A 21,235-nucleotide genomic window follows, 5' to 3' on the forward strand; every position below is an offset into this window, starting at 1 on the left:
TGTGAGAAATCAGGTGCTAAAGTGAGATGATTTTTGTAGAGAGATAAAGGTTCAAATAGTGATGACGAAAGAATTTTTACCATCAGAATCGTCAGAATCAGCTTTGGATAGTACAGAATATAAACTTGGGGTGTAAAAGTGACATTTTAAAACTTTTTGGATGAGAAGGGTAATTGAGGCAAACCGGAAAATTATTTACTCTAACTAATGGCAAAACCAAACACAAAGATGTCCACATTCAATGACCTGAAGCGCTCGTAATTTTCGCGGGACACTGTTATTTCTGTCGTTTTTCTTCGTTTAGTAAACATAGCACTATCTCAATAGCTTCTGAGAGTCCCAGAAATTTACATCCGTTTGATCTCACCATCACCATCACCATCACAATCTCAATCTGAATCTCATGGCCCTCTTTCTTCATCTTCTTTGCTTAGATGCTCCATTTCTTCTCATGCAGTTTCTCCACGTGATCTTAAGGTAGAATTTTTAATCACTTCTGTTACTATTTTACAGGTTGCCATTTGTTTTCTTCTTCTTAAACTTCAATTCTTATATTCAAACAATAAGAAAATCATAACTGAAGCTTAAGACATCAGCCGACAACTGTTTTTTTTAAAGCAAATTTAATGTTCTTAAATTCAACCCTAAGGGGGTTGGATAAAATAGAGCAGAATTATAGTTAAATTATTTTATTTGATTGAATGGTGATGGTGAGAGTTAACTCTGTAATCATGCAATGTTTAACTTGTTTTTCGGGTTTGTGATTGTTTCAATTACTCTCGTCTTTATTTCCGTTTTTCTTTTTGGTTTACGCTCCATGGATCGGTTCGTGCGTCAATTGAATCAATCCTTGGTTCCACAAATGCTGGAATTTCTTTTGGAAAACAATGCTTTGTAAAACCAATTTGTGCAGAACTAAGGAGCGACCTAGGGGTTCCTCTTGCAGCTGTGTGGTTGCTGCAATACAGTTACTGGGCGCCTCCATCAGTAATGGTGCTTTTATTTGATATGGTTATGAAATAAATAATGATCACTGTTTTGTACTATGTTTATGTCGAATCAACGGATGTTGAGAAGAGAATAGAGAGTTTGGACTATGGATTGGCTAAGGAGATGGAAAAGGGTCGCCACTTGAATTATGGACAAGGCTCTTGAGAATTTGGCAGTGAAATTGCCATTGCTTTCAGGTATTTGTCATAAAATATTCTTCAGCAATCACTGTTTTAACTTTCTATGCGCATTTTCGATTTCAAATACAAGAAATACTACCAATCCATGCCATTTTAGAAATCATTTTTTAAATCTTCTTTTTGCTTAGACTTTTAATGGTTCAGTAGTGAACAGAAATTGCTGTGGATGAAGAGGTTTTGTTGAGATTATGTATGGTTCAGTAGGTCAATATAGGAGTATTTGATAGATCACACTGTGATATTCTTTTGATTAATTGCAAGTCTTATTTATTTATTGACTTATGTCTGATATTTTCAGTGGAGCTGAGATGTGGCCTTGATCGAGTACGCCAATTACTGGCCGGCCATTCAGGTATTCAGCCTGGACACTGGGAGGCTAAACTCAGAAACTTACCACTTCTTTGACACTGTTGAGAAGCACTATGGCATTCGTATCGAGTACATGTTCCCTGATGCTGTTGAGGTTCAAGCTCTAGTGAGGACTAAGGGTCTTTTCCTTTACGAAGATGGGCATCAAGAATGCTGCAGAGTCAGGAAGGTCAGGCCCTTAAGGAGGGCTCTTAAGGGCCTACGGGCATGGATAACTGGCAAAGAAAGGATCATTCGCCAGCACAAGAGCAGAGATTCCAGTTGTCTAGTAGATCCCTCCTTTAGGAAAGGATGGTGGGAATGGCAGCTTGGTCAGTGGAATCCTCTGGCTAATGTGCAAGGCCGAGACATATGGAACTTCATCCATCCATGAATTACCTATAATACCTTGCACCCAAAGGGATACACCTCAATTGGTTGTGAACCATGCACAAGCCTGTACTACCGGGCAACATGAGAGGGAAGGAGGTGGTGGTGGGAAATTGCAAAGGCTAAGAGATGTGGTCTTCACAAAGGGAACATCAAACACGTAGAGGTTTCTCAACTCATGGCAATGGAAATGGTGTTGCACAACATACAAATGGAGTGCCCACTGTTACTGACCTCTCAACAGTCCAAAGTTGGTTAATTTGGTAAACTGGGATAGAGAACTTGTCTAGATAGAGATTCGAAAAGAGCCCTGGATTTGTGCTTTATGCCCCTTGGTGCCGCTTTTGCCAGGTAAATTAATTATCATTCTGCACACGCATATTGGAAGTATTTTACCGAGTTCTGTAATTTATTGTACTGTTATCCATTGTTTAAACAGGCAATGGAAGAATATAGTTGAATTAGCAGAAAAGCTTGATGGTTCAGGAGTGAAGTTGGGGAAGTTAGGCTGATGGTGATCAGAAGGAATTTGCAAAGCAGAGTTGCAGCTGGGGAGCTTCCCTACAATTTTATTTTTCCCTAAATACTCATCCAAGCCATCAAGTATCCCTCAGAGAAGAGGATGTCGATTCGTTGATGTCTTTGGTGAGTGCCTTGCTGTAACAAATAATTTCACTTCATAAGCTAGCACTGGTTTCCGGATGAAAAAGAGTAAGATTAGATTTGGTTAGATGGTTCTTCCTCTGTTAGTAGCATCCAATGTTTTAAAACCCAACCCGGGGTGAAACCAGGCAAAGCTTTCGGGTCCTAGGTTGACCGGTTTGACCAGTGCGGTCAAACCGGTTGACAAAAACTTTTAAAACTCAGCAATTATACTCCTAAAAATTACAGTTAAGTCCGCGGTCAAACCGGTTGACAAAAACTTTTAAAATTTAGTAAATATACCCCTAAAAATTACAGTTAAGTCCTATAGGTTTGAAATTTATCAAACATAAGTGGTTGATAAAAACTTTTAAAATTCAGCAAATATACCCCTAAAAATTTGTTAAGTCTTATAGGTTTGAAATTTATCAAACACACCTAAAATGCAAATCGATCGGTGACTGATTGGCGGCGGCGACACCCAAGATGCAACCTCAATCGTCACTTAAGCCCATTTCCATCAAAATACACTTAAGATCTGGCTGAAATAGGTTCGATTTCGGTCAAATCTCACCAATGTTGGCGTCGGCATTTTAGGCCAGATCTTATCAACGTCGACGTTGACAATCAGCCAAATCTCACCAATGTTGGCGTCGGCATTCTAGGTCAGATCTCATTGACGCCGACGTCGACAACCCTCCCCATCACCCAAGAATTACTCACATTTTCCTTCCAACCAAAACCCACCTCACCTCACCCCCGTTAGCCTTGCCAATCGCCGGAAAAATCCCATTGTTGTCGTTGCCAGTTTTGTTCGATTTCCGATCGATTTACTCACCGGAAATTAACTCCATCACCACCATTGCATTCACAGGCAATTTCTCTTCAAAAGCCCTAACATTCCGGCCGTCAATTGTTCGCCGATCATCCTCCTAAATCTTAGGGTTTTGGGTGAATAGGAAAAATATAAATCCGGCTTGTTGAAGCTTTTGGGTCGGATAGGGTTGGGTTGGGTCGGGAAACAATGACTACCATCTTCCACATTGCTATGCACCGGTATAGGGCTTGTATATGTACAATTACGCTAGTTTTGTTTTACCGAAATTTTCAATCCAAGAGACGAAAATTTTACTATGAATTTGGATTCATTTCATTTTATAAATCTAGGTGGCGATTTAGTGAGATCGATCATCTCATCGATCACCAGAATCATTCCTAGCATACAAATTTATAAGCAACTTTTGTTCGTTTCCCATAAGGGTCTGTCGCGAAGTACAACTAATGCTTAATTTTTGCAAAATGCAAAGCCTTGGGAGCCGCTCATTTTTCAGCGGTTCCTAATTCAGCAGGCAATAATTTTGGCTTGTATATAGACAGAGGGAGATGGTAGAGTTTATCTTGTGGACATCTGAATCTGTTCATGTCATCGTATGATGTCAGAAAGGTTGAAAATTCTTGATGCTAATTTGTTGCTATTATTGATTTACTGTTGAAAATTTTGTACACTTGTCAAAGGGTCCATGGTCACTTTTACACCAAGAACTTTAGGGTCAACTACCTCAAGGTGGCCGGTGGGGCGATTAGAATTCTTGAGTGTATTACTCAAAAAGTCTTAAATTCGATTCTCCTTAATTACTAATAGGGATGGTCACTAGAGGGTTACTTGGTCATTAACTTCAGAGCCCCAAAGGATTAGTCGAGGTGGACGTAAGTTGGTCCAAACACCTTTGATCATCAAAAAAAAAAAAAAAAAAAAAACTTTAGGGTCTTGAACTTCAATAAATGTAAATTACAAATAAATAAATAACACATCATGTGAAGCATGTGTAATATAAAATATATTACCTTATGGGGCTATTTTGATGGGGTTAATATTAGATAACTTGGGTAAAATTTTTAAATTGAGCAGATGGCGATATTTGGTTGGTTTATAAAAAAATATTCTCGTAATATTTTATGACAAATAGTGGCATTTGGGGGTAATTGCCGTGAATGCTAAATTTATAAAACACCCCAATTCACTCATGCACACCTCTTTATCCTCACTTTTTAAATTTTCTGGATGACATTGCCCTTGTTATTACCATTATTTCCAGAAATGTCATTGTACACAAAACTAGCCACCACCATGGACTACCTTCGGAGGCTATCAAAAGTTGCCATAGTGGTGTACGATCGATCATGTGAGGTCCTTTCCGACCATGGATGACAAATCCATGGTCGGAAACGGCCAAATCTTTGGTCTTGAAACAGTCGGCGTTTCACAATCACAACCAAAGACCTAACCATTTCACGGCCATGGCCAGATCTATGGCATTGTTGGTGGCCGTCGACAGTGGTGGCTAGTTGTCGGTGGTGGCTTGGTTGAGTAGGGGTGTTTTTGTTAAGTTTAAAACATTTTTGGTTGCCAGGGTGTTTTTGCTAAATCTGAAAAGTGTGGGGTTAAAAGAAATTATTCAAAAAATAATAATAATAAAATATATTTAAAAAAGAGGGTAATTTATGAATCTTTATAACATATCCATCCATTTATCCTCCTAATTAAACATATTATTTGCCAATTTATTTGAATCAACCAAACACATTTTCTAAACATTCCAAATAATCTTCAAAGTGATTTTTTATTCCGTTAATATAATATCTCTTATAATAAAACATTATATGGTCCAAACGCATCCTATAAGTAATAAAACAATATGAAAAGAATTAGTAAAATAAAATAGTGGACGCTCCTTTCAAGTTTTGTGTTGGTTTCCATGTGCAACAAATTACAAGATTATGAGGTTGAAAATGTGGGCTTTAATTCAAATTTCAAGCCATAGTGTGGTTAAATCTAGAACCACTCATTTAGTGGTGCACCAACTTAGCCATGGCCCACCGGAAATGGAATACCACGGCGGTGGTGGTGCATCAGGTGCCAGCCGGCTAACTGGTGATGAGTCAATGGCTAGTGGGTTGTTAGGGTACCAAGCAAATTAAGGCCTCAACCAGGAGGAATTATGATAAATTATAGCTTCAATAATATAGTTGACTTTACAAGAAAAGACGTCAAATTGCTCTTAATAATTAGAGATTTAATTAGAATAGAATTAACTCTGTCTTCTTTCACGTTAACACAGTTGTTTATTATAATTTTTTTTTTCTTTTTTTTTTTTTGTTTTGTTTTGGGTGGGCAATTGTCAATGAATAGTGGCTTGAACTCTAAAATTGGTTCGACACTTAAGAATGTTTGTTCTTTTTATTGACTTCTTAGGTTCGAACCATTTTAGGGTTATCTATCATATTTGTGGCTTACCTTGAAACATTAAGCTTATCGGGCGTTCAGTGGACTCAATTAGTTGAGATGCGTACAAGTTGGTCTGGACACCACGGTAATTAAAAACAAAATGTGTTACTTAAAGATTCTAAATCAATTTCATGTCATAGGCACAAACTCACAATTTTTACTTATAATTATAGCCTAATGAACCCATCCGGAGGTAATCCAAATGGTTAGGACAGACTGTAAGATAGTGTGAATAGATGCACAGTCTCATATTCGACTCTTCATCTGAGCATTTATAATTTAAGTGTGGTTTAAAAAAATATATATATATCATAGCCTAATGAAATATGTCTATCTATGACACAAATCAAAGTTGAGCATTTGATTTTGTTTTGTTATTAAAACTTACTCAAGATAATTTGATTTTCTTTCCCATATTGCCCCTAAAAAGTTGAGCATTTGATCCAAATTAGTCTTATATTTGTTAAGATTTACAAAACACCCCAATTCACTTTGTCCTCATTTTTTAAATTTTCTAGATGACATTACCCTTGTTATTGTCATTATTTACAGAAATGTCATTATACACAAAACTAGCCACCACCGCTAGCCATTGTGGATCATCGCCAGAGGCTGCCAAAAATCGCCATAATGGCGTATGACCGGTCGTGTGAGGCATTTTCCGACAATGGATCACAAATCCATGGTCGAAAACAGCTAGGTCTTTAGTTGTGAAACAATCGGCGTTTCACAACCAAAGAATTGGCCATTTCACAACCAGATCTGTGGTTGTTTCACGGCTATGACTAGATCTATGGCATTGTTGCCGGCCGTCGACCGTGGTGGCTAGCTGTCAGCAGTGGCTTGGGGTGGGTAAGGGTGTTTTTATTAAGTTTAAAACGTTTTTGGTTGTGAGAGTGTTTTTGCTAAATCTGAAAAGGAAGAGGTTAAAAGAAATTATTCAAAAAATAATAATATATTAATATTTAAAAAAGAGGGTAATTTAGGAATCTATATAACATACCCATCCATTGATCCTCCTAACCAAACATATTATTCACAAATTTATTTGCATCAACCAAACACATTTTCTAAACATTCCCAATAATCTTCAAAGTGATTTTTTATTCTGTTAATATAATATCTCCTATAATAAAACATTATATGGTTCAAACGTCTCCTATAAATAATAAAACAATATGAAAAGAATTAGTAAAATAAAATAGTGGACCCTGCTATAAAGTTTTGTGTTGGTTTCCATGTGCAACAAATTACAAGATTATGAGCTTGAAAATGTGGGCTCTAATTCACATTTCAAGCCATTGTGTGGTTAAATCTAGAACCACTCATTTAGTGGTGCACCAACTTAGCCATGGCCAACCGGAAATGGAATTCCACGGCAGTGGTGGTGCATCAGGTGCCAGCCGGCTAACCGGTGATGAGTCAATGGCTAGTGGGTTGTTAGGGTACCAATCAAATTAAGGCCTCAACGTGGAGGAATTATGATAAATTATAGCTTCAATAATATAGTTGACTTTACAAGAAAAGACATCGAATTGCTCTTAATAATTAGAGATTTACTTGGAATAGAATGAAGTCTAAGTCTTCTTTCAACTTAACACAATTGTTTATTATAATTTTTTTTTCTTTTTTTTTGTTTTGGGTGGGCAACCGTCAATGAATAGTGACTTAAACTCTAAGATTGATTCGACAGTAAAGAAGGTATGTTCTTTTTATTAACTTCTTGGGTTCAAACCAGTTTAGGATTATCTATCATATTTGTGGCTTACCCTGAAACATTAAGTTTATAGGGTATTCAATTAACTCGATTAGTTGAAATGCATTCAAGTTAGCCTAGACACCACAGTAATTAAAAACAAAATGTGTTACTTGAAGATTCTAAATCAATTTCATGTCATAAGCACAAACTCACAATTTTTACTTATAATCATGGCCTAATGAATCCATCGGTAGGTAATCCAAATGGTTAGGACAGATTGTAAGATAGTGTAAATAGATACACGGTTTCATATTTGATTTTTCATCCGAACATTCATGATTTAAGTGTGGTTTTAAAAAAAAAAATCATAGCCTAATGAAATATGTCTATCTATGACAAATCAAATCCGCCGCTTTGACATTTTCAATCCCATAACAAAAACGTTGTTTTAAATTGTTTGATATGTTACTGTTGGTGCAATAATCAAGAGAAAGACCTCAGGATGTAAAGAAATTTGGTATATGAATATTAAATTCTAAACTTGAAAATAATACGTTAAAATAAAAAAAAATAGGAAAGTGGAATGAAAATGGGACGGTGGTGTAATTCTGGAATCCCAGAGAGTGATGAGCTGGTATGACAAGGAGCTTTCTATTTCATCCAAATGGAAATTGGGATTTGGGGCCATAATTTTCAGACATGTCTTTTCAGATATTGTCTCCACTTCTAGATTTGTCCATCATTTCTCTACCCTTGTATTCTAGAATCATTAGAAGTATTATAACCAATATCTTCTTGTATCAATCAACCAACACCTCTATAACCTTGGTTGGTTGACCACGGCGATCCCCTTTCTTTCGGGTTTTTATTGCTTTAAAAACCGATTTGCTAAGAGTGGGTATCCAAGTTTTTTATGCCCTTTTCTCTCGGGTTTTTATTGCTTTGAAACCGATTTGCTAAGAGTGGGTATCCAAGTTTTTTATAACTCACATATCTATCATTTTCTCTTTTAGATCTTAACACACCAACAAATTTATAAATACATAAAACTCTCCAATTTATGTCAATTTAAAATATGTTAATCTCTATTAATTATGTAATTAAGAACAAAAAAGAATAAAATAATTTTGGGTAAACTAGGTACTTATCCCTTTTATGACTGGAATATAAGATTTTTAGGTATAATTAACCAAATGACTAACGTGTTTGCCATTCAATCATAAGGGAAAAGGCTAAAAGGGTAATGTAATTGGTAAAAAGAATAAAGGAGCTCATGAGATATTTCAGTTAAACTAGTAATTTAATAAAGAGATAAAAAAGAAGAAAAACAAAAAAAGTGGGCCAATAAAAGATCTCACAAACCATACAACTGCCAAGCCACAGCTTTTGCTAAATAATTCACAAGATGGTAGTGTCTTCTTGTGATGATTGCCGTTTGATTTATTATTGTTTTTTTTTTTCCAATAACTTATTTTAACAGATAAATTTACTAATTAGAAATTGGTCAATTGTTACATACTTATGGTTTGGTCTCACAACCTATAAAAAACTCCTATAAATACTATTTATAAGCATATATAAACCACCCCTAAGTGGTCAAGTAAGGAAATAGAAACTCTTAGGCGTATTATTTAAGAACTCTTAAATTCAATTCTCTTGAACGTTAACTTCAGGTTAGTCGAGGTGTGCACAAATTGATCCAAACACTTCCGATTAAAAAAAAAATAATAAATAAAAAACACTACTTATATATATAATTCTATATTAAACGAATTAGAGATTTTTGAATTATAAAAAACAAAAATAGTATTTGAATTGGACAAACTAAGATTCCACACTTACACATATTAATAATATATAAATTAAAGTCTTAATAAAAAAAAGAGAAAAAAAAAACAAAGTAGTAATCTTTATGAGAACATACCATTATATGTATGGTGACAACAAATGAACGTAATAATCTAAAGTGTCTTCGTTTCACACTAAGAAACGAACCCTTTTTTGGTTCATTACGACTCTCTTCTTATCGGCTATAAAACCAGTCCACGCCTTCATATTTTCAGCACAAAACATAGCAAAAACTAGTCAGTAAGAGCTTCATTTTAGAGCTGAGAAATGGTCTCCAATACTATTTTCTGGTTTCTGGCTCTTACAAGCTTGTTCTTGAGTTTGAGTTTGAGTTTTTCGGATGCTCAAATGGTTCCTGCTGTGTTTGTGTTCGGAGACTCTTTGGTTGATGTTGGCAACAACAATTACCTTCCTCTTTCAGTTTCCAAAGCAGATTTTCCTCACAACGGTGTCGATTTTCCCACCAAGAAACCGACTGGGAGGTTTACAAATGGCAAGAATGCTGCTGATTTTCTTGGTAATTAAGTTTTACCGTAGAGTTTCATCTTTTATTTGACATATATTTTACTAACTTTATACAGCTTTTTAAATCTCTTTTTTCATTGTCACCTTTTCATGAACCCCAATATTTCATTGTTTCTCCATTTTTGTGCTATTCTATTCTTTACCATTCAATATGGTTGAGCATCAGAATATATCAACAGTAAGTTTGAATATTTGGGTCAACTATTTTACCAATAAAGTGGATGCTGATATGGATGCTTCTTGGCATGTGGTAAAAGTTAGTTCCTGGGTTTCATGTGCATATCTTTACTTCCTTTAAGATTCTTCTCAATCTATAACTTTATGCCATAACTTTTCAGATTATTATTTGATTATGTTTTCATACCCCTTTTACCATTTAACATGCCTCTTAACTTTTCCTTTTTCAAAACCGAGTAAACTCCACTTCTTATATAAAAACTTTTAGTTATAATCAAGTCACCTTTCACTATACGGACAGAGCGTAGAGTTTGCTTAATATATGATTAACATAACCAGGACAAGACCAATATACCATTGACATCTGATAAATATTTGGTCTATATATATGCTACTGTTTCATAGCATAAAAATAAGTCACAGTTGAACTGTGTCCATTATAATTAGATAGTGTTTGTGTATTTTTCTGATGGCTGATGCATATATGGGCAGCTGAGAAAGTGGGGTTACCCAGTTCGCCGCCATATCTTTCCTTAAAATCCAACAAAAATGAGGCACCATTATTCCTCACTGGTGTTAGCTTTGCCTCTGGAGGTGCAGGAATCTTCAATGGATCTGATCAAACTCTTGTAAGTCACAAACAATTTTGTTAAAATTCTATTTAGTTGAAAAATAAAAAGTAAAAGATTTGCGGTGAGCGTGGATCGAACACGCGACCTTCAGATCTTCAGTCTGACGCTCTCCCAACTGAGCTATCCCCGCTTGTGCCTTTTAAACTTTAACTTTATGTAATCTCTTTAACAGCATCAATCAATTCCTTTACCTACCCAAGTGGAATACTATGCAAATGTGTACAAAGCTTTAGTGCAACAGCTAGGAACCTCCAGTGCACAACAGCGCTTGGCCAAATCTCTCTTTGCCATTGTGATCGGTAGCAACGATATCTTCGACTATTCTGGAAAATCCGACCTTCAAAAGAAGAACACGCCCCAGCAATATGTCAATCTAATGGCTAACTCTCTGAAAGGACAGTTAAAGGTAACTAAGAAGAGGGTATGTTTCTTTCAGGTTCATGATTTTAAATTTTAAATACTTGAAGATGGTCTCTTTTTTCTTTGGCAGAAACTGTACAATTATGGTGCACGTAAATTTGTGTTTCCTGGGCTGGGGCCTATTGGGTGCACTCCGCTACAAAGGGTTAAGAACCAAACAGAAGAATGCAGTAAAGAGCTAAGTAACTGGGCCGCTATGTACAATGAGGCACTCAAGTCAATGTTGCCGGCATTACAAGGAGAGCTCAAGGGCATATCTTACTCCTACTTTGACACTTACAATGTTATGCTAAACATCATTAATAATCCAGCCTCTAATGGTACAGTGATTCTTCTTAAATTATTATTTTTTACTCTTTTTCGTATTCTTGGATTTGTAATAAACGAGTTATTATTTTTATTTCAGGCTTTAAAGAGGTTAAATCAGCTTGCTGTGGGCTTGGGAAACTGAAGGCCAAAATCCCTTGCGTCCCCGTTTCTACCTATTGCGCCAACCGAAGTGATCATATCTTTTGGGATTTTGTCCATCCAACACAGGCAGTTACTCGCATTTTTGTGGATACTATTTTTGATGGTCCATCACAATACACATTTCCGATGAATGTGAGGCATCTGGTATCTGTTTAAGCTTTCAGGAATATGAACTGAAGAGCATATTAAAAAGATCCAAAAGGAATATATAAACTTTGTCAAATCATATTTAAAGTGATGCTTGTATAAATTTCTTAAGAAAAATCAAACTAGCTAGTAATAAATCAGAACCTTTGATGCAATTAAGAGGGGAACAAGTCTTGGAAGAAGAGTTTGAGATCGCCCTTATGAATATCAAATGTCAACATCTTCTCAACTGCATCCTGCAATCAATTCAAAATAGTGAAAGTTCATAAAATACGAGAATTGAAAAGATGGTTAATTGAATTCCATAGTGACAAATCTTTTAGATCAAGAATCTGAAGAAACATAATTAAAACCTTGTATTGCTGATCTCGAGCTAATATATTCGCATGGTTCGAGCGCTCGACATGCCTGTTATTTTGAACAGCATCCAACACATTTGCAGCTCTCTTGATCACTTCCTCCGGCACACCTACATCAAATAGTTAAATAATTGGAATGACCGTGCTCTGTTAAATTGAATATAACGCCTGTAAACTAGACGGACGTATTTGCTAGTCTTTAAAAGTCTCAAGAACAAAAACGGGAGGACCAAAAATGTAATTGACTCAACATTGTAACATGTAAACAACCACCTTCAAGAAATTTTTACTTGCGTTTTTATCTAAACTTACCAGCAAGTAGTGCACATTGCAGTCCTGCAGGATATAGACTGATGTGAGTTTCAATAAAATTTCCAGCTCAAACCCCAGCATGCATTAACATAAAAAAACTCACCATAGCTAAGAGGTGCATGTCCAGGAACTAGCCTGCAAGAAAACAAAATGCATTTTTGTTATGGCTCAGTACTAACAACAACAATCAAGTCATTGCAAAAATTGGCATTCTATTTGTTCTTCTCATTCCTATACAGAGTCTTGATTCAAAACAACTAAAAACATACCGATATAGAAACACGATGTCTTCAATGTTTGTAGAGTTGTTTTCAGGTCTGAGCACACTCATGGTGTAAAATTTCACCTTCTCGGACTGAAATTAATCAAAGGGGAAACAAATTTCACTTCATAGCACCAAAACTATGAAACAAGGCAAATAGGCAGCTACTTTGCAAATATGCATACCTTTGGTAAGCAGCTTTCATTGAATAACTCGGTCAAGTGAGTACACAACAAAACCTGGAAATCAGTACAGCATTTTCCATCACTAGTCGCCCATAATGTGTGATTATGGCAGGAAAGGATCTGCAAACCTTTGGAGGATCATCACAAGTGACAAAATGATTTATGGTTCCACCAAGCAGACCAATGCCATCTGATTTGAACATTGAGGGCAGTTATTCAATGAATATTGTCTTTGGTATTGCGGGAATAATGTACATGACATCTCAAAACAAAGGCAAGACTAACCTTCTGTAAGAGTACCTTTACCAAATTCATCCAAAAGACATAATGACCGAGAAGTTGCCTGCCTGTGCAATTTATCAACAATAAATAGACACGAGTTTAGAGTACCATCAGGTAAATTTAACTTTTCACTATAAGCATCCAGCTACTCAAGCATTTTGATTATTTACAGCACAAGCGCTACTTTTAATACATCACCAATCATGAAACCATTTGGATTTAGAAGAAAAAGAAGGTCCATTACACACACTAACAGAGTCCAGAGAGCAAGGATCATGAGAGACAGACAATAAAAATAATGACTTAAAAATGCTGTGGTATTAAATTATCATAACTGGCTTTATCTGGGAATACCTTAGCATCATCCCTACTTGATGTAGGTCAATCATAAATGTTGATTGCTCCACGGTCATATGCTTGCTTCCCATTGCACAGAATATCCTGTTAAAATTTAACACTGTTAGAATAAATACAAGTATTTGACAAACAAAAGATATATATGCTGGAATCTCCAAGAAAGATGTCAGCAATATGGAGGGACACACCTATCAGTCAACCCAACAGTAGCAGCATCAGCAGGTACAAAACTTCCTATGTGGCTAAGAAAAACAATCAAAGCCACCTGGGAAAAAAGGAAAAGACTTTATCATAATACTTGTATTTCAAATGGAGTGCTATGCTGGAAAAAGTTTCACACATGTAAAGTCAGTAGCCATTTCCGCAACTCACGCATGAACACTCAAATGGTGTTTATAAGAGTTTAAAAGTATATTTTCTGACCTGCTTTATATAGATGCTTTTTCCTGAATAATTGGGACCAGTGATGATATTAATCCTTCCTGAAACAACCAGAGCTTGGAAGTTAAATAAAAGAATTGGTAGGATTAACAGGAACAGGCTCTGTTTTCACGAGTTAAGAAAAGGATCAGTAGCTATGATTGAATTCATATTTTTCATCTCACCATCATTATAAATCTTTGTATCATTGGGAATAAATGTATCCACTGTCATTTCTTGCAAAAGGTGCCTGCAAATTGTCATAAAAATAATTGTTAATTTTCTCCTTGTCATTATTTTAATTTTTTTTTTTCTTGGTAAGAATTGAAACTAATATTACTGGAAACACACCCTACCCATCCCTTATCACTACAACTAAAGCCAAAAAGAACTTTTAAAGTGGTTCAGTCTTACAATATGATGAACGGAAACCAGTCAGTTCTCACCTTCCATTTTGTATATCAAGCGACGTTTCCTGAGTCAAAATGGGCCTCACGTAATTGTTTTGATGGGCAACTAGTGCCAATGACAAAAAGCTACATAACAATATGAACATATAATAGTAAGAAAAGGGGTTGGCACAACGCACACAAAGAAAGGGACACGGTGTCGGTGGTGGAAATGATTCTTACCAATCAAGTTCTGCAGCAAAATTGACAGCTTTAAGCAGATGAGTTGAGAAAACAAGTGTATGTGACACTAAGTCTCTAGTGATTGCCCTCTCCATATCTTTAAATTAAGAATGAGAATCATTTATAAGGAAGATCTCATAAATACATTAAAAAAATAATAGAAGTCGCAGAGATTATGTCCTAATTCTTTGCATCCCGTTACTCATTAACTACCAAATGATGAACCACGCAGTCCACCACTCTTATCAATATTTTATTGTTTCAAGCAGGTGATCAACTCTAAACATCACATAATTACATTAATTTCATATTACATACCTAGAATTTTATGATAAATATCTCCAAGAAGATTGTCCAATTCACGCGTCTTTGGGGTACGATAGAAGAATCTTTTTGTCTCTCCATCCGCGTCAGAAAACTACATTTGATAAAACAGTATTTTAAGCATCTATGCGATATATAATACTAATGACTTAAGATATTCATTTAAACATAAAACAAGCATCAAATTACCGCAAATTCGAAATCTTGAAGTTTCTCTAGAGTAATGTCATCTAGTTTTTCTTCAAAAATACACATCAAGTATCCTACAATGGAAAAATATATAAAAAACAATTATTGACAAGAATGAGAAAAAACTTCAATAAAAAAGATCTCCAGTATGCCACAAGTTAAGATGGAATTATATGGAATCTAAAGAAGGCAGGCATCAGCGAAACATCTTGAAGAGCTAACAAAATAAAGAGTCCCACAGAATTATTTCTTTCTTAAAGAAGTTAAATTTTTTTTCCTTTTTCCCCAGGAAACACTCTGTACAGATAAATGGATGTAAATCATACGTTAAGATTAAAAATGAAATCCAATGTTATGTAGTATTCATGCTGTGCAAGACAGACCAACCTATTTGATTTATGTAAACAATACAGGGTACGAGCTTGTTTTTATACAAATGAGGAAGTTCTCCAAGCTCCAATCCTGCCACCTGCAAGGAATTGCTAAAATCAAAGCAGAACTAGATATATATTTCATTTCAATTCACGTTTAATTTTGAACTATAAAATCCGTTTCACAAGTACCTCTTCCAGAAATTCAGGCAGTCCCTCGTATATTTGCCTCAACTCATCCAACTGTAAACAAGTATGCAACTAAAATTTCGGATTTTGGCCAAGCAAATGTTTTGAAAAAAAAAATCATCTCGAATTAAATTCAACAGTCAGCTTCCATCAAACTGAGTTCATAGGGGAAATGTTATGCTGAATACAATATTTTTTTTAAAAAGAAACTGAGGAAAGAACAAGAGCAGGTTGTGTGCCATCGGAAGAGGGGACACAGAAATATTACGCTGACTTTAAACATCCAAAATTAATAAATAAAGGACTGGAGAATTATTGCCGACGGCTAACCTCATCACAGAAACCTTCTTTCACTAATGTCCCATATCCCTTCTCTTTACTTCTATTTACATCAATGACACCAATCACCTACAGAACATAATTGTCAATCTCATAAATTTGATCTATAAAAAAGGGGAATAACAAATGTTCCTGGAGCGGTAACTGCAACAATTGGAGCAAGGGATACAGGCCAAACAAAAAATATAACAAAAATTAGTACTTTGTAAATAAGATGCAATAAGAAGAAGAAAAGGGATATGGGTCAACCAATTCATAGACATAGGCCAGCTCTGTTGTGATGCATGAAGCAGCCTGCAAATAATTAGACAACCATTAACAAAACTAGTAACAACAAAGTAAATGAAGAAACCTCAAGAATAATAATATATGATTTCAGGGAAACTTCATGTTAGATATATAGTCTGATACCTTCTCAACAATATCTAAATTCAAAAGCCTCAACTGCTCTTGAAGACCTTCGGAAATGCCCACCTCAAATATCTTGGTCACATGCAAGAGTGCACAAACGCTCTACAAGAGAAGAAATAATAAAATGTCACACCATGTTATCTCACCCAAAACTTCTCCTTGCTGCTTCAGTAACTCATCTGTTCCATGCACATGATAGCACTGTTCGGGTGGAAGAATTGAAATTGTCATTCACTACCGTTATATCATCCTAAGAAACCAGGTTTTGTGCAGAGTCATGTGATGCAAACATAAAAGAAGATGACAAAAGAGTTGGAGAGTATAGCTTTCAGTTAGCCAGACAAGTGAAATACAAAAAATCAGTGGACTGTCAGAAAGGAATGTGGATGAAAGCATTTCAATTGGATACTTGCACACCTTCAAAAATGCTGCCCAGTCACTAGCAGTACACGTGGAGCTCGGGGAGTTGAATTTCTAGCAAAAACAAATGAATGAATTGCTGAGATTCAGGATAACCTAAATGATAAAAGAGATATCTTTACACTAAGGGATGATAATGAGAATGATCAGACTGATTTTTAATCATAACCGAATATTGAACTCACTTTTGAGACAGCAATTCACCATTATTGCAAGATAGAAACCAAAACAGCAGCTAAAAGGTTGCTCTTTTAGCATAATAAAGGAATAACTAAATAGCAATTTTCAAATTTGTCTCTAAGTGAAACCGAGACTACAAAAAGAAAATTTAGCAATCAGTTCCCAAGATTTATTTATTTATAAAATGGTTTTAATTCCAACATCTGATTGACACATGCAGCAACTGTAACTAAAGAATAAATCTGGAAAGTTTGCTTTTCCAAATGATAAAAAGGAAAACTGAATAAATGAATGACGGTACCTTGAGTAAGTGGGGGATGTCCTTCACAGACTTCAGAGTTTCGTATAAAGAGGCCATCAGTTCTTCAGAACAAAGAAAGAATGATATCTTTTAAATTATTAAAGGATGACATTGGTTATGTTAGAATAAGAAAATCAACTTTGAAGATTGAAAAGTCAATTTTGAGACATGACATGTGAGATGCATATGGACTTCATTTGCAAGATCTGTTAGTAGTTTATTATGAACCGTAACAAGCCACTCGGCTGAGTTTTAAATTCGACAAATTAAACGAAGTCTTCATACAATCAGAGTGAAAGGATACAGCATTCAGACGACCATTCAAATTTTCGAGGTCCACTATAGGTCTCAGGAACCAATTTCTGGAGCAAGGTAATCATTCGTCATTTCGTTGGTAAGAGTGAATCTTGCAAGTAGTATCATCACAAATTTCTCAACTTGAATTACCTTAGGAGACGTCTACCCATTGGTGTCACACACTGAAGGGAAGGCAAATAAATTAGTCCAATAAGCCAATAGATACAGTAAAGCTGAAAAACAAATAGCTTCTACTACCTTATTCATCATGCCAAACACGGAGAACCTGCATTTCGAGAAATCAGTACATATATTTGAACTAATCATTTTTAACGATTGTACAGCATTTACCCTTCTTTTGCTCTACCAATGCCCATATGGCTTGGATGTTTGTCCGTTTGGAATATCTGCAATGCTTCATGAGCTGTCGCATCAAGTTTAAGAAATTTGTTTCTTTTCGGATTTGTCAAGGATACAAATTATAGTCTGATATTCATATAATGAACTTTTATATTTGAAACCCAAAAACTTAATGTTTAAGAATTAAATCTATACAAAAGATACAATGAAATTTCCATTACAGAATCAATTGTGATTGATGCATTCCCACTTTCCTTTTGTTCCAGGGTATCTACGATCCTTTCATTCTCTAATATGGCCAGAAGGCCCCCACTTGCACGAACTTGAACCTCACTTCCAATGTCCATCATAGAACTAAGCTATAGTAGATGAAAGAGATAAGATGTTGGGCATCAGGATAAATAATCATATACTGCGCCAAAATGATTTGTCTAGCGATCATTGAGTCATGGCTTTGCTAACACCATATAACCAAACAAGTAAAAAAAGGAAATACAATAGTCATATCTTTCAAAAAGCTTGTGATAGCTTCAAAGACAGAGGAAAAACTATGCTTTTTAAGCTCACCGTCATGGATCATAAAGACTCAAATGTTTTCATAAGATAATGGGTGATCAACTAGACCCTGAATTGGGAAAAAGATACATAATAACAATGGATGTAAAGTCTTTTCATGGTTACAGAATATGTACACCAATTAAATTAATGAGCTACCAACGCAGAAGAATGTTTAAAGGATCAAATATATATAAAAAGTTATCCTCAATACTAAAACTTCAAAGCAAATGATTTAATAATACCATGTACCAGAGGTACATGTCTTCGAATGTTGCAGTCATGTTAATATGCAATAAAGTGCTTTGAATGGATAAATAAGATTTCTGATTAATAATATATGAGTGTACATCAACGCGTCTGTCTTGAAATGCAGAAGATACTGATCTTAGGCATGCTTGTTATAAATGATCATAATATACAGTAATATTTGAGATGTTGCAACTTACATAGCAAATCCTCTCCTTGATATTTAACCCATCATCCATTCCCGTGACACGAAGGTATACCAACCTATAATATCCAAACAAGGAAAGTATACTCATTAAATTGTCCATTTAGGATTTAGTAATTCAACAAAGTTTATTTAACTCTAAAACTATGAAACAAGTTTCAGCACATATTTAATATTTTCATTTACTAATCCTAAGTACCTGTGCCATGCTTGCTCATAGCTAAATATTGAACTTTTTACAAACTTTACTTCAGGAGCCTTTGTCATCTCATCTGCATCAATTAACAGAATAAGAAGGACCCACAAAATGATACACCATAAGTCTTCAAGTTAAGGACAGCTTACCATTTCGTTGTAAAGCGGACAAAAAGGATTCTTCACTTTTAGTGCTTGTATATATAATCAGGGGCTGAGCTTGATACTTTACTGAACCAGAGTTTCAGCCAATAAGAAATGAATTTGATAATTAGCTTATACACCATAAATGAATATAGAGAAAATGAGATAAAATATTTTGAAACACTAGGAATAACACAGTAATTTGCATAACAAACCAACATGTTATCATTTCAATCATCAAGAAGCATAATGCCAAGTAAAATGTAGCATCATTGGAAATAGACTCCATTAAAAAGAGACGAAATCCGTACCCAGATCAATCAGGGGAAAGTCTGAGTTACTATCTTCCCAAACTTCCAGCACATGAAGCTGGCGGATGCTGGAATCATAATAAGAAACTCCAACTCTGGACAGGATGTTTAACGAAGCTATTTATGTTAGTATCTTCATTATATGTTACGAAATCTTATAACAAAATCTAACCCCTTAATTTTTTTTATAATCGACACCGATTAATCAAACACTACGACTGCAAAATTTGACCCTATACATGAACTTTTTGATTGCCATCTTGACATGTAACTAGGACTTCCAAAGTATTATAAACAGAAAATAGTAATGCAAGTCAAAAGCTCACCGATGACCGTGTAGAATGCATGCCATATAGACCTGCATTTGGTTTCAAATAAATAGATTAACTTCACAAGACGATACTGCACAATATTATATTGATGGTATAACGCACTTGGCTATCTTTATATATCAGACATCAGAACATGCCTGTTTAATTTGGAATTAGGAAATAATTTCTTATTTTTAGAAACAATTGATACAAGAAATTTAAAAAATGTTTTCCGTCAAAATATTTCAAAAGCGCAAAACTGTCTACATCTCCCGTAATTTTTAGTTTAAAAAACAAGTTAATAGTACTTTATATCAACTGTAGCCTGGTAAAACTGAATTTAGCTTAAGGTTGAGTTCAACGTGTTATCACATTTCATCGAACAGAAAAAACACGAAACAGGAGACATCTGCTCTTTCCTTATTTTCTCGGCATCCAAACAGAGTATATCAGAATTTGAAAACTGAAACCTCAAACCTACACTCAAAGATGAATCTAATCTGAACCTAATAGATCGTATTAAACTTAGTTGAGCTGCATTTTTTGTAATCTAAAAACTGAAAAAGCTAAAACGAAATCCAACTCAAATTTGTGATTTCTTCTGTTTTCCTTTGTTTTCTTTTCTCGAGAACCAAACAGATGGTAAGAAACGTGAAAAACGTAATAAAAGTTAGACCTCTGGAACGGCTTCCGTCTCGTCCATTTCCTCGTCCATCATCGCGGGCTCGAATTTGAGAGAGTTTTGGTGTGAGTTTGAGAGCGAGAGACGAACGGACTTGTTTATATATAAAGCCTGGCAGACGAATTCAATTCAACGGCCCGATCCACGTGGCAATAATTTATTGGTCTCTGTAGTCGTAAGTCGTAACTTATAACACAGCTTAACTCTTGCCAGGAAATTTATTTAAAATTTCAAATGCCCGCGAATTGATTCAAATGCCCCGTCCACGTGGCAAGTTCATTAAAAAATTATTTAAATTTTATCTGTATATATCAAATTCATCTCTCCTTGATTTGGTTTATTTCCAAAGTAATGTTATATGAACAAATAACTCTTAGAAAAAATTATATACAAATTGATGTTACAGAAAATGAATAGAAGAGTGGATACAAAAAGTCAAATTCATCATATTCACTCTTCCATTCATTTTCTGTCACATCAGTTTGTACACAAATTTTTGTAAGATTTGTTTGTACATTTAGCATTATTGTTATTTCCAATATTCGAATCACTTCATTTCATGTTCGAGGAATATTCTTGTACGCAAATGCAAAGCTGATTAACTCAAATGAAAAATGT

General features: G+C 35.2%; 2 protein-coding genes, 1 non-coding gene and 1 pseudogene across 3 annotated transcripts; 2 read left to right on the forward strand and 2 right to left on the reverse strand.

Moving 5' to 3' along the window:
- The first annotated feature begins 1,138 nt into the window (after window positions 1-1,138).
- Window positions 1,139-2,565, forward strand: LOC116143197 (annotated as a pseudogene).
- A 7,015-nt stretch (window positions 2,566-9,580) lies between these two features.
- On the forward strand, window positions 9,581-11,954 carry LOC116143240 (GDSL esterase/lipase At5g55050-like). Its single transcript, XM_031428694.1, has 5 exons — window positions 9,581-9,920; window positions 10,598-10,734; window positions 10,910-11,143; window positions 11,228-11,477; window positions 11,564-11,954. Exons 1-5 carry the CDS (start codon window positions 9,671-9,673, stop codon window positions 11,782-11,784), a joined length of 1,092 nt encoding a protein of 363 aa, XP_031284554.1. The 5' UTR covers window positions 9,581-9,670; the 3' UTR covers window positions 11,785-11,954.
- On the reverse strand, window positions 10,795-10,867 carry TRNAF-GAA. Its single transcript has one exon. It is a non-coding gene; the product is annotated as a tRNA-Phe (tRNA).
- On the reverse strand, window positions 11,903-20,650 carry LOC116143198 (DNA mismatch repair protein MSH5-like). The gene is made up of 34 exons (XM_031428625.1): window positions 20,612-20,650; window positions 19,951-19,982; window positions 19,625-19,719; window positions 19,320-19,400; window positions 19,174-19,246; window positions 18,970-19,033; window positions 18,170-18,324; window positions 17,957-18,058; window positions 17,864-17,891; window positions 17,756-17,787; window positions 17,613-17,670; window positions 17,309-17,395; window positions 16,825-16,881; window positions 16,408-16,509; window positions 16,246-16,290; window positions 15,988-16,065; window positions 15,661-15,711; window positions 15,485-15,566; window positions 15,098-15,171; window positions 14,903-15,002; window positions 14,585-14,681; window positions 14,399-14,488; window positions 14,138-14,202; window positions 13,956-14,014; window positions 13,721-13,797; window positions 13,530-13,616; window positions 13,179-13,240; window positions 13,022-13,083; window positions 12,894-12,947; window positions 12,716-12,801; window positions 12,550-12,581; window positions 12,447-12,470; window positions 12,129-12,244; window positions 11,903-12,011 (listed from the first exon to the last, which is right to left on the reverse strand). The coding sequence occupies exons 1-34, from the start codon at window positions 20,648-20,650 to the stop codon at window positions 11,931-11,933; spliced, it is 2,427 nt and encodes an 808-aa protein (XP_031284485.1). The 3' UTR covers window positions 11,903-11,930.
- Window positions 20,651-21,235: the final 585 nt, after the last annotated feature.

The sequence above is a fragment of the Pistacia vera genome, unplaced genomic scaffold (assembly GCF_008641045.1).
Source record: "Pistacia vera cultivar Batoury unplaced genomic scaffold, PisVer_v2 Contig427, whole genome shotgun sequence".
Lineage (NCBI taxonomy): Eukaryota > Viridiplantae > Streptophyta > Magnoliopsida > Sapindales > Anacardiaceae > Pistacia > Pistacia vera.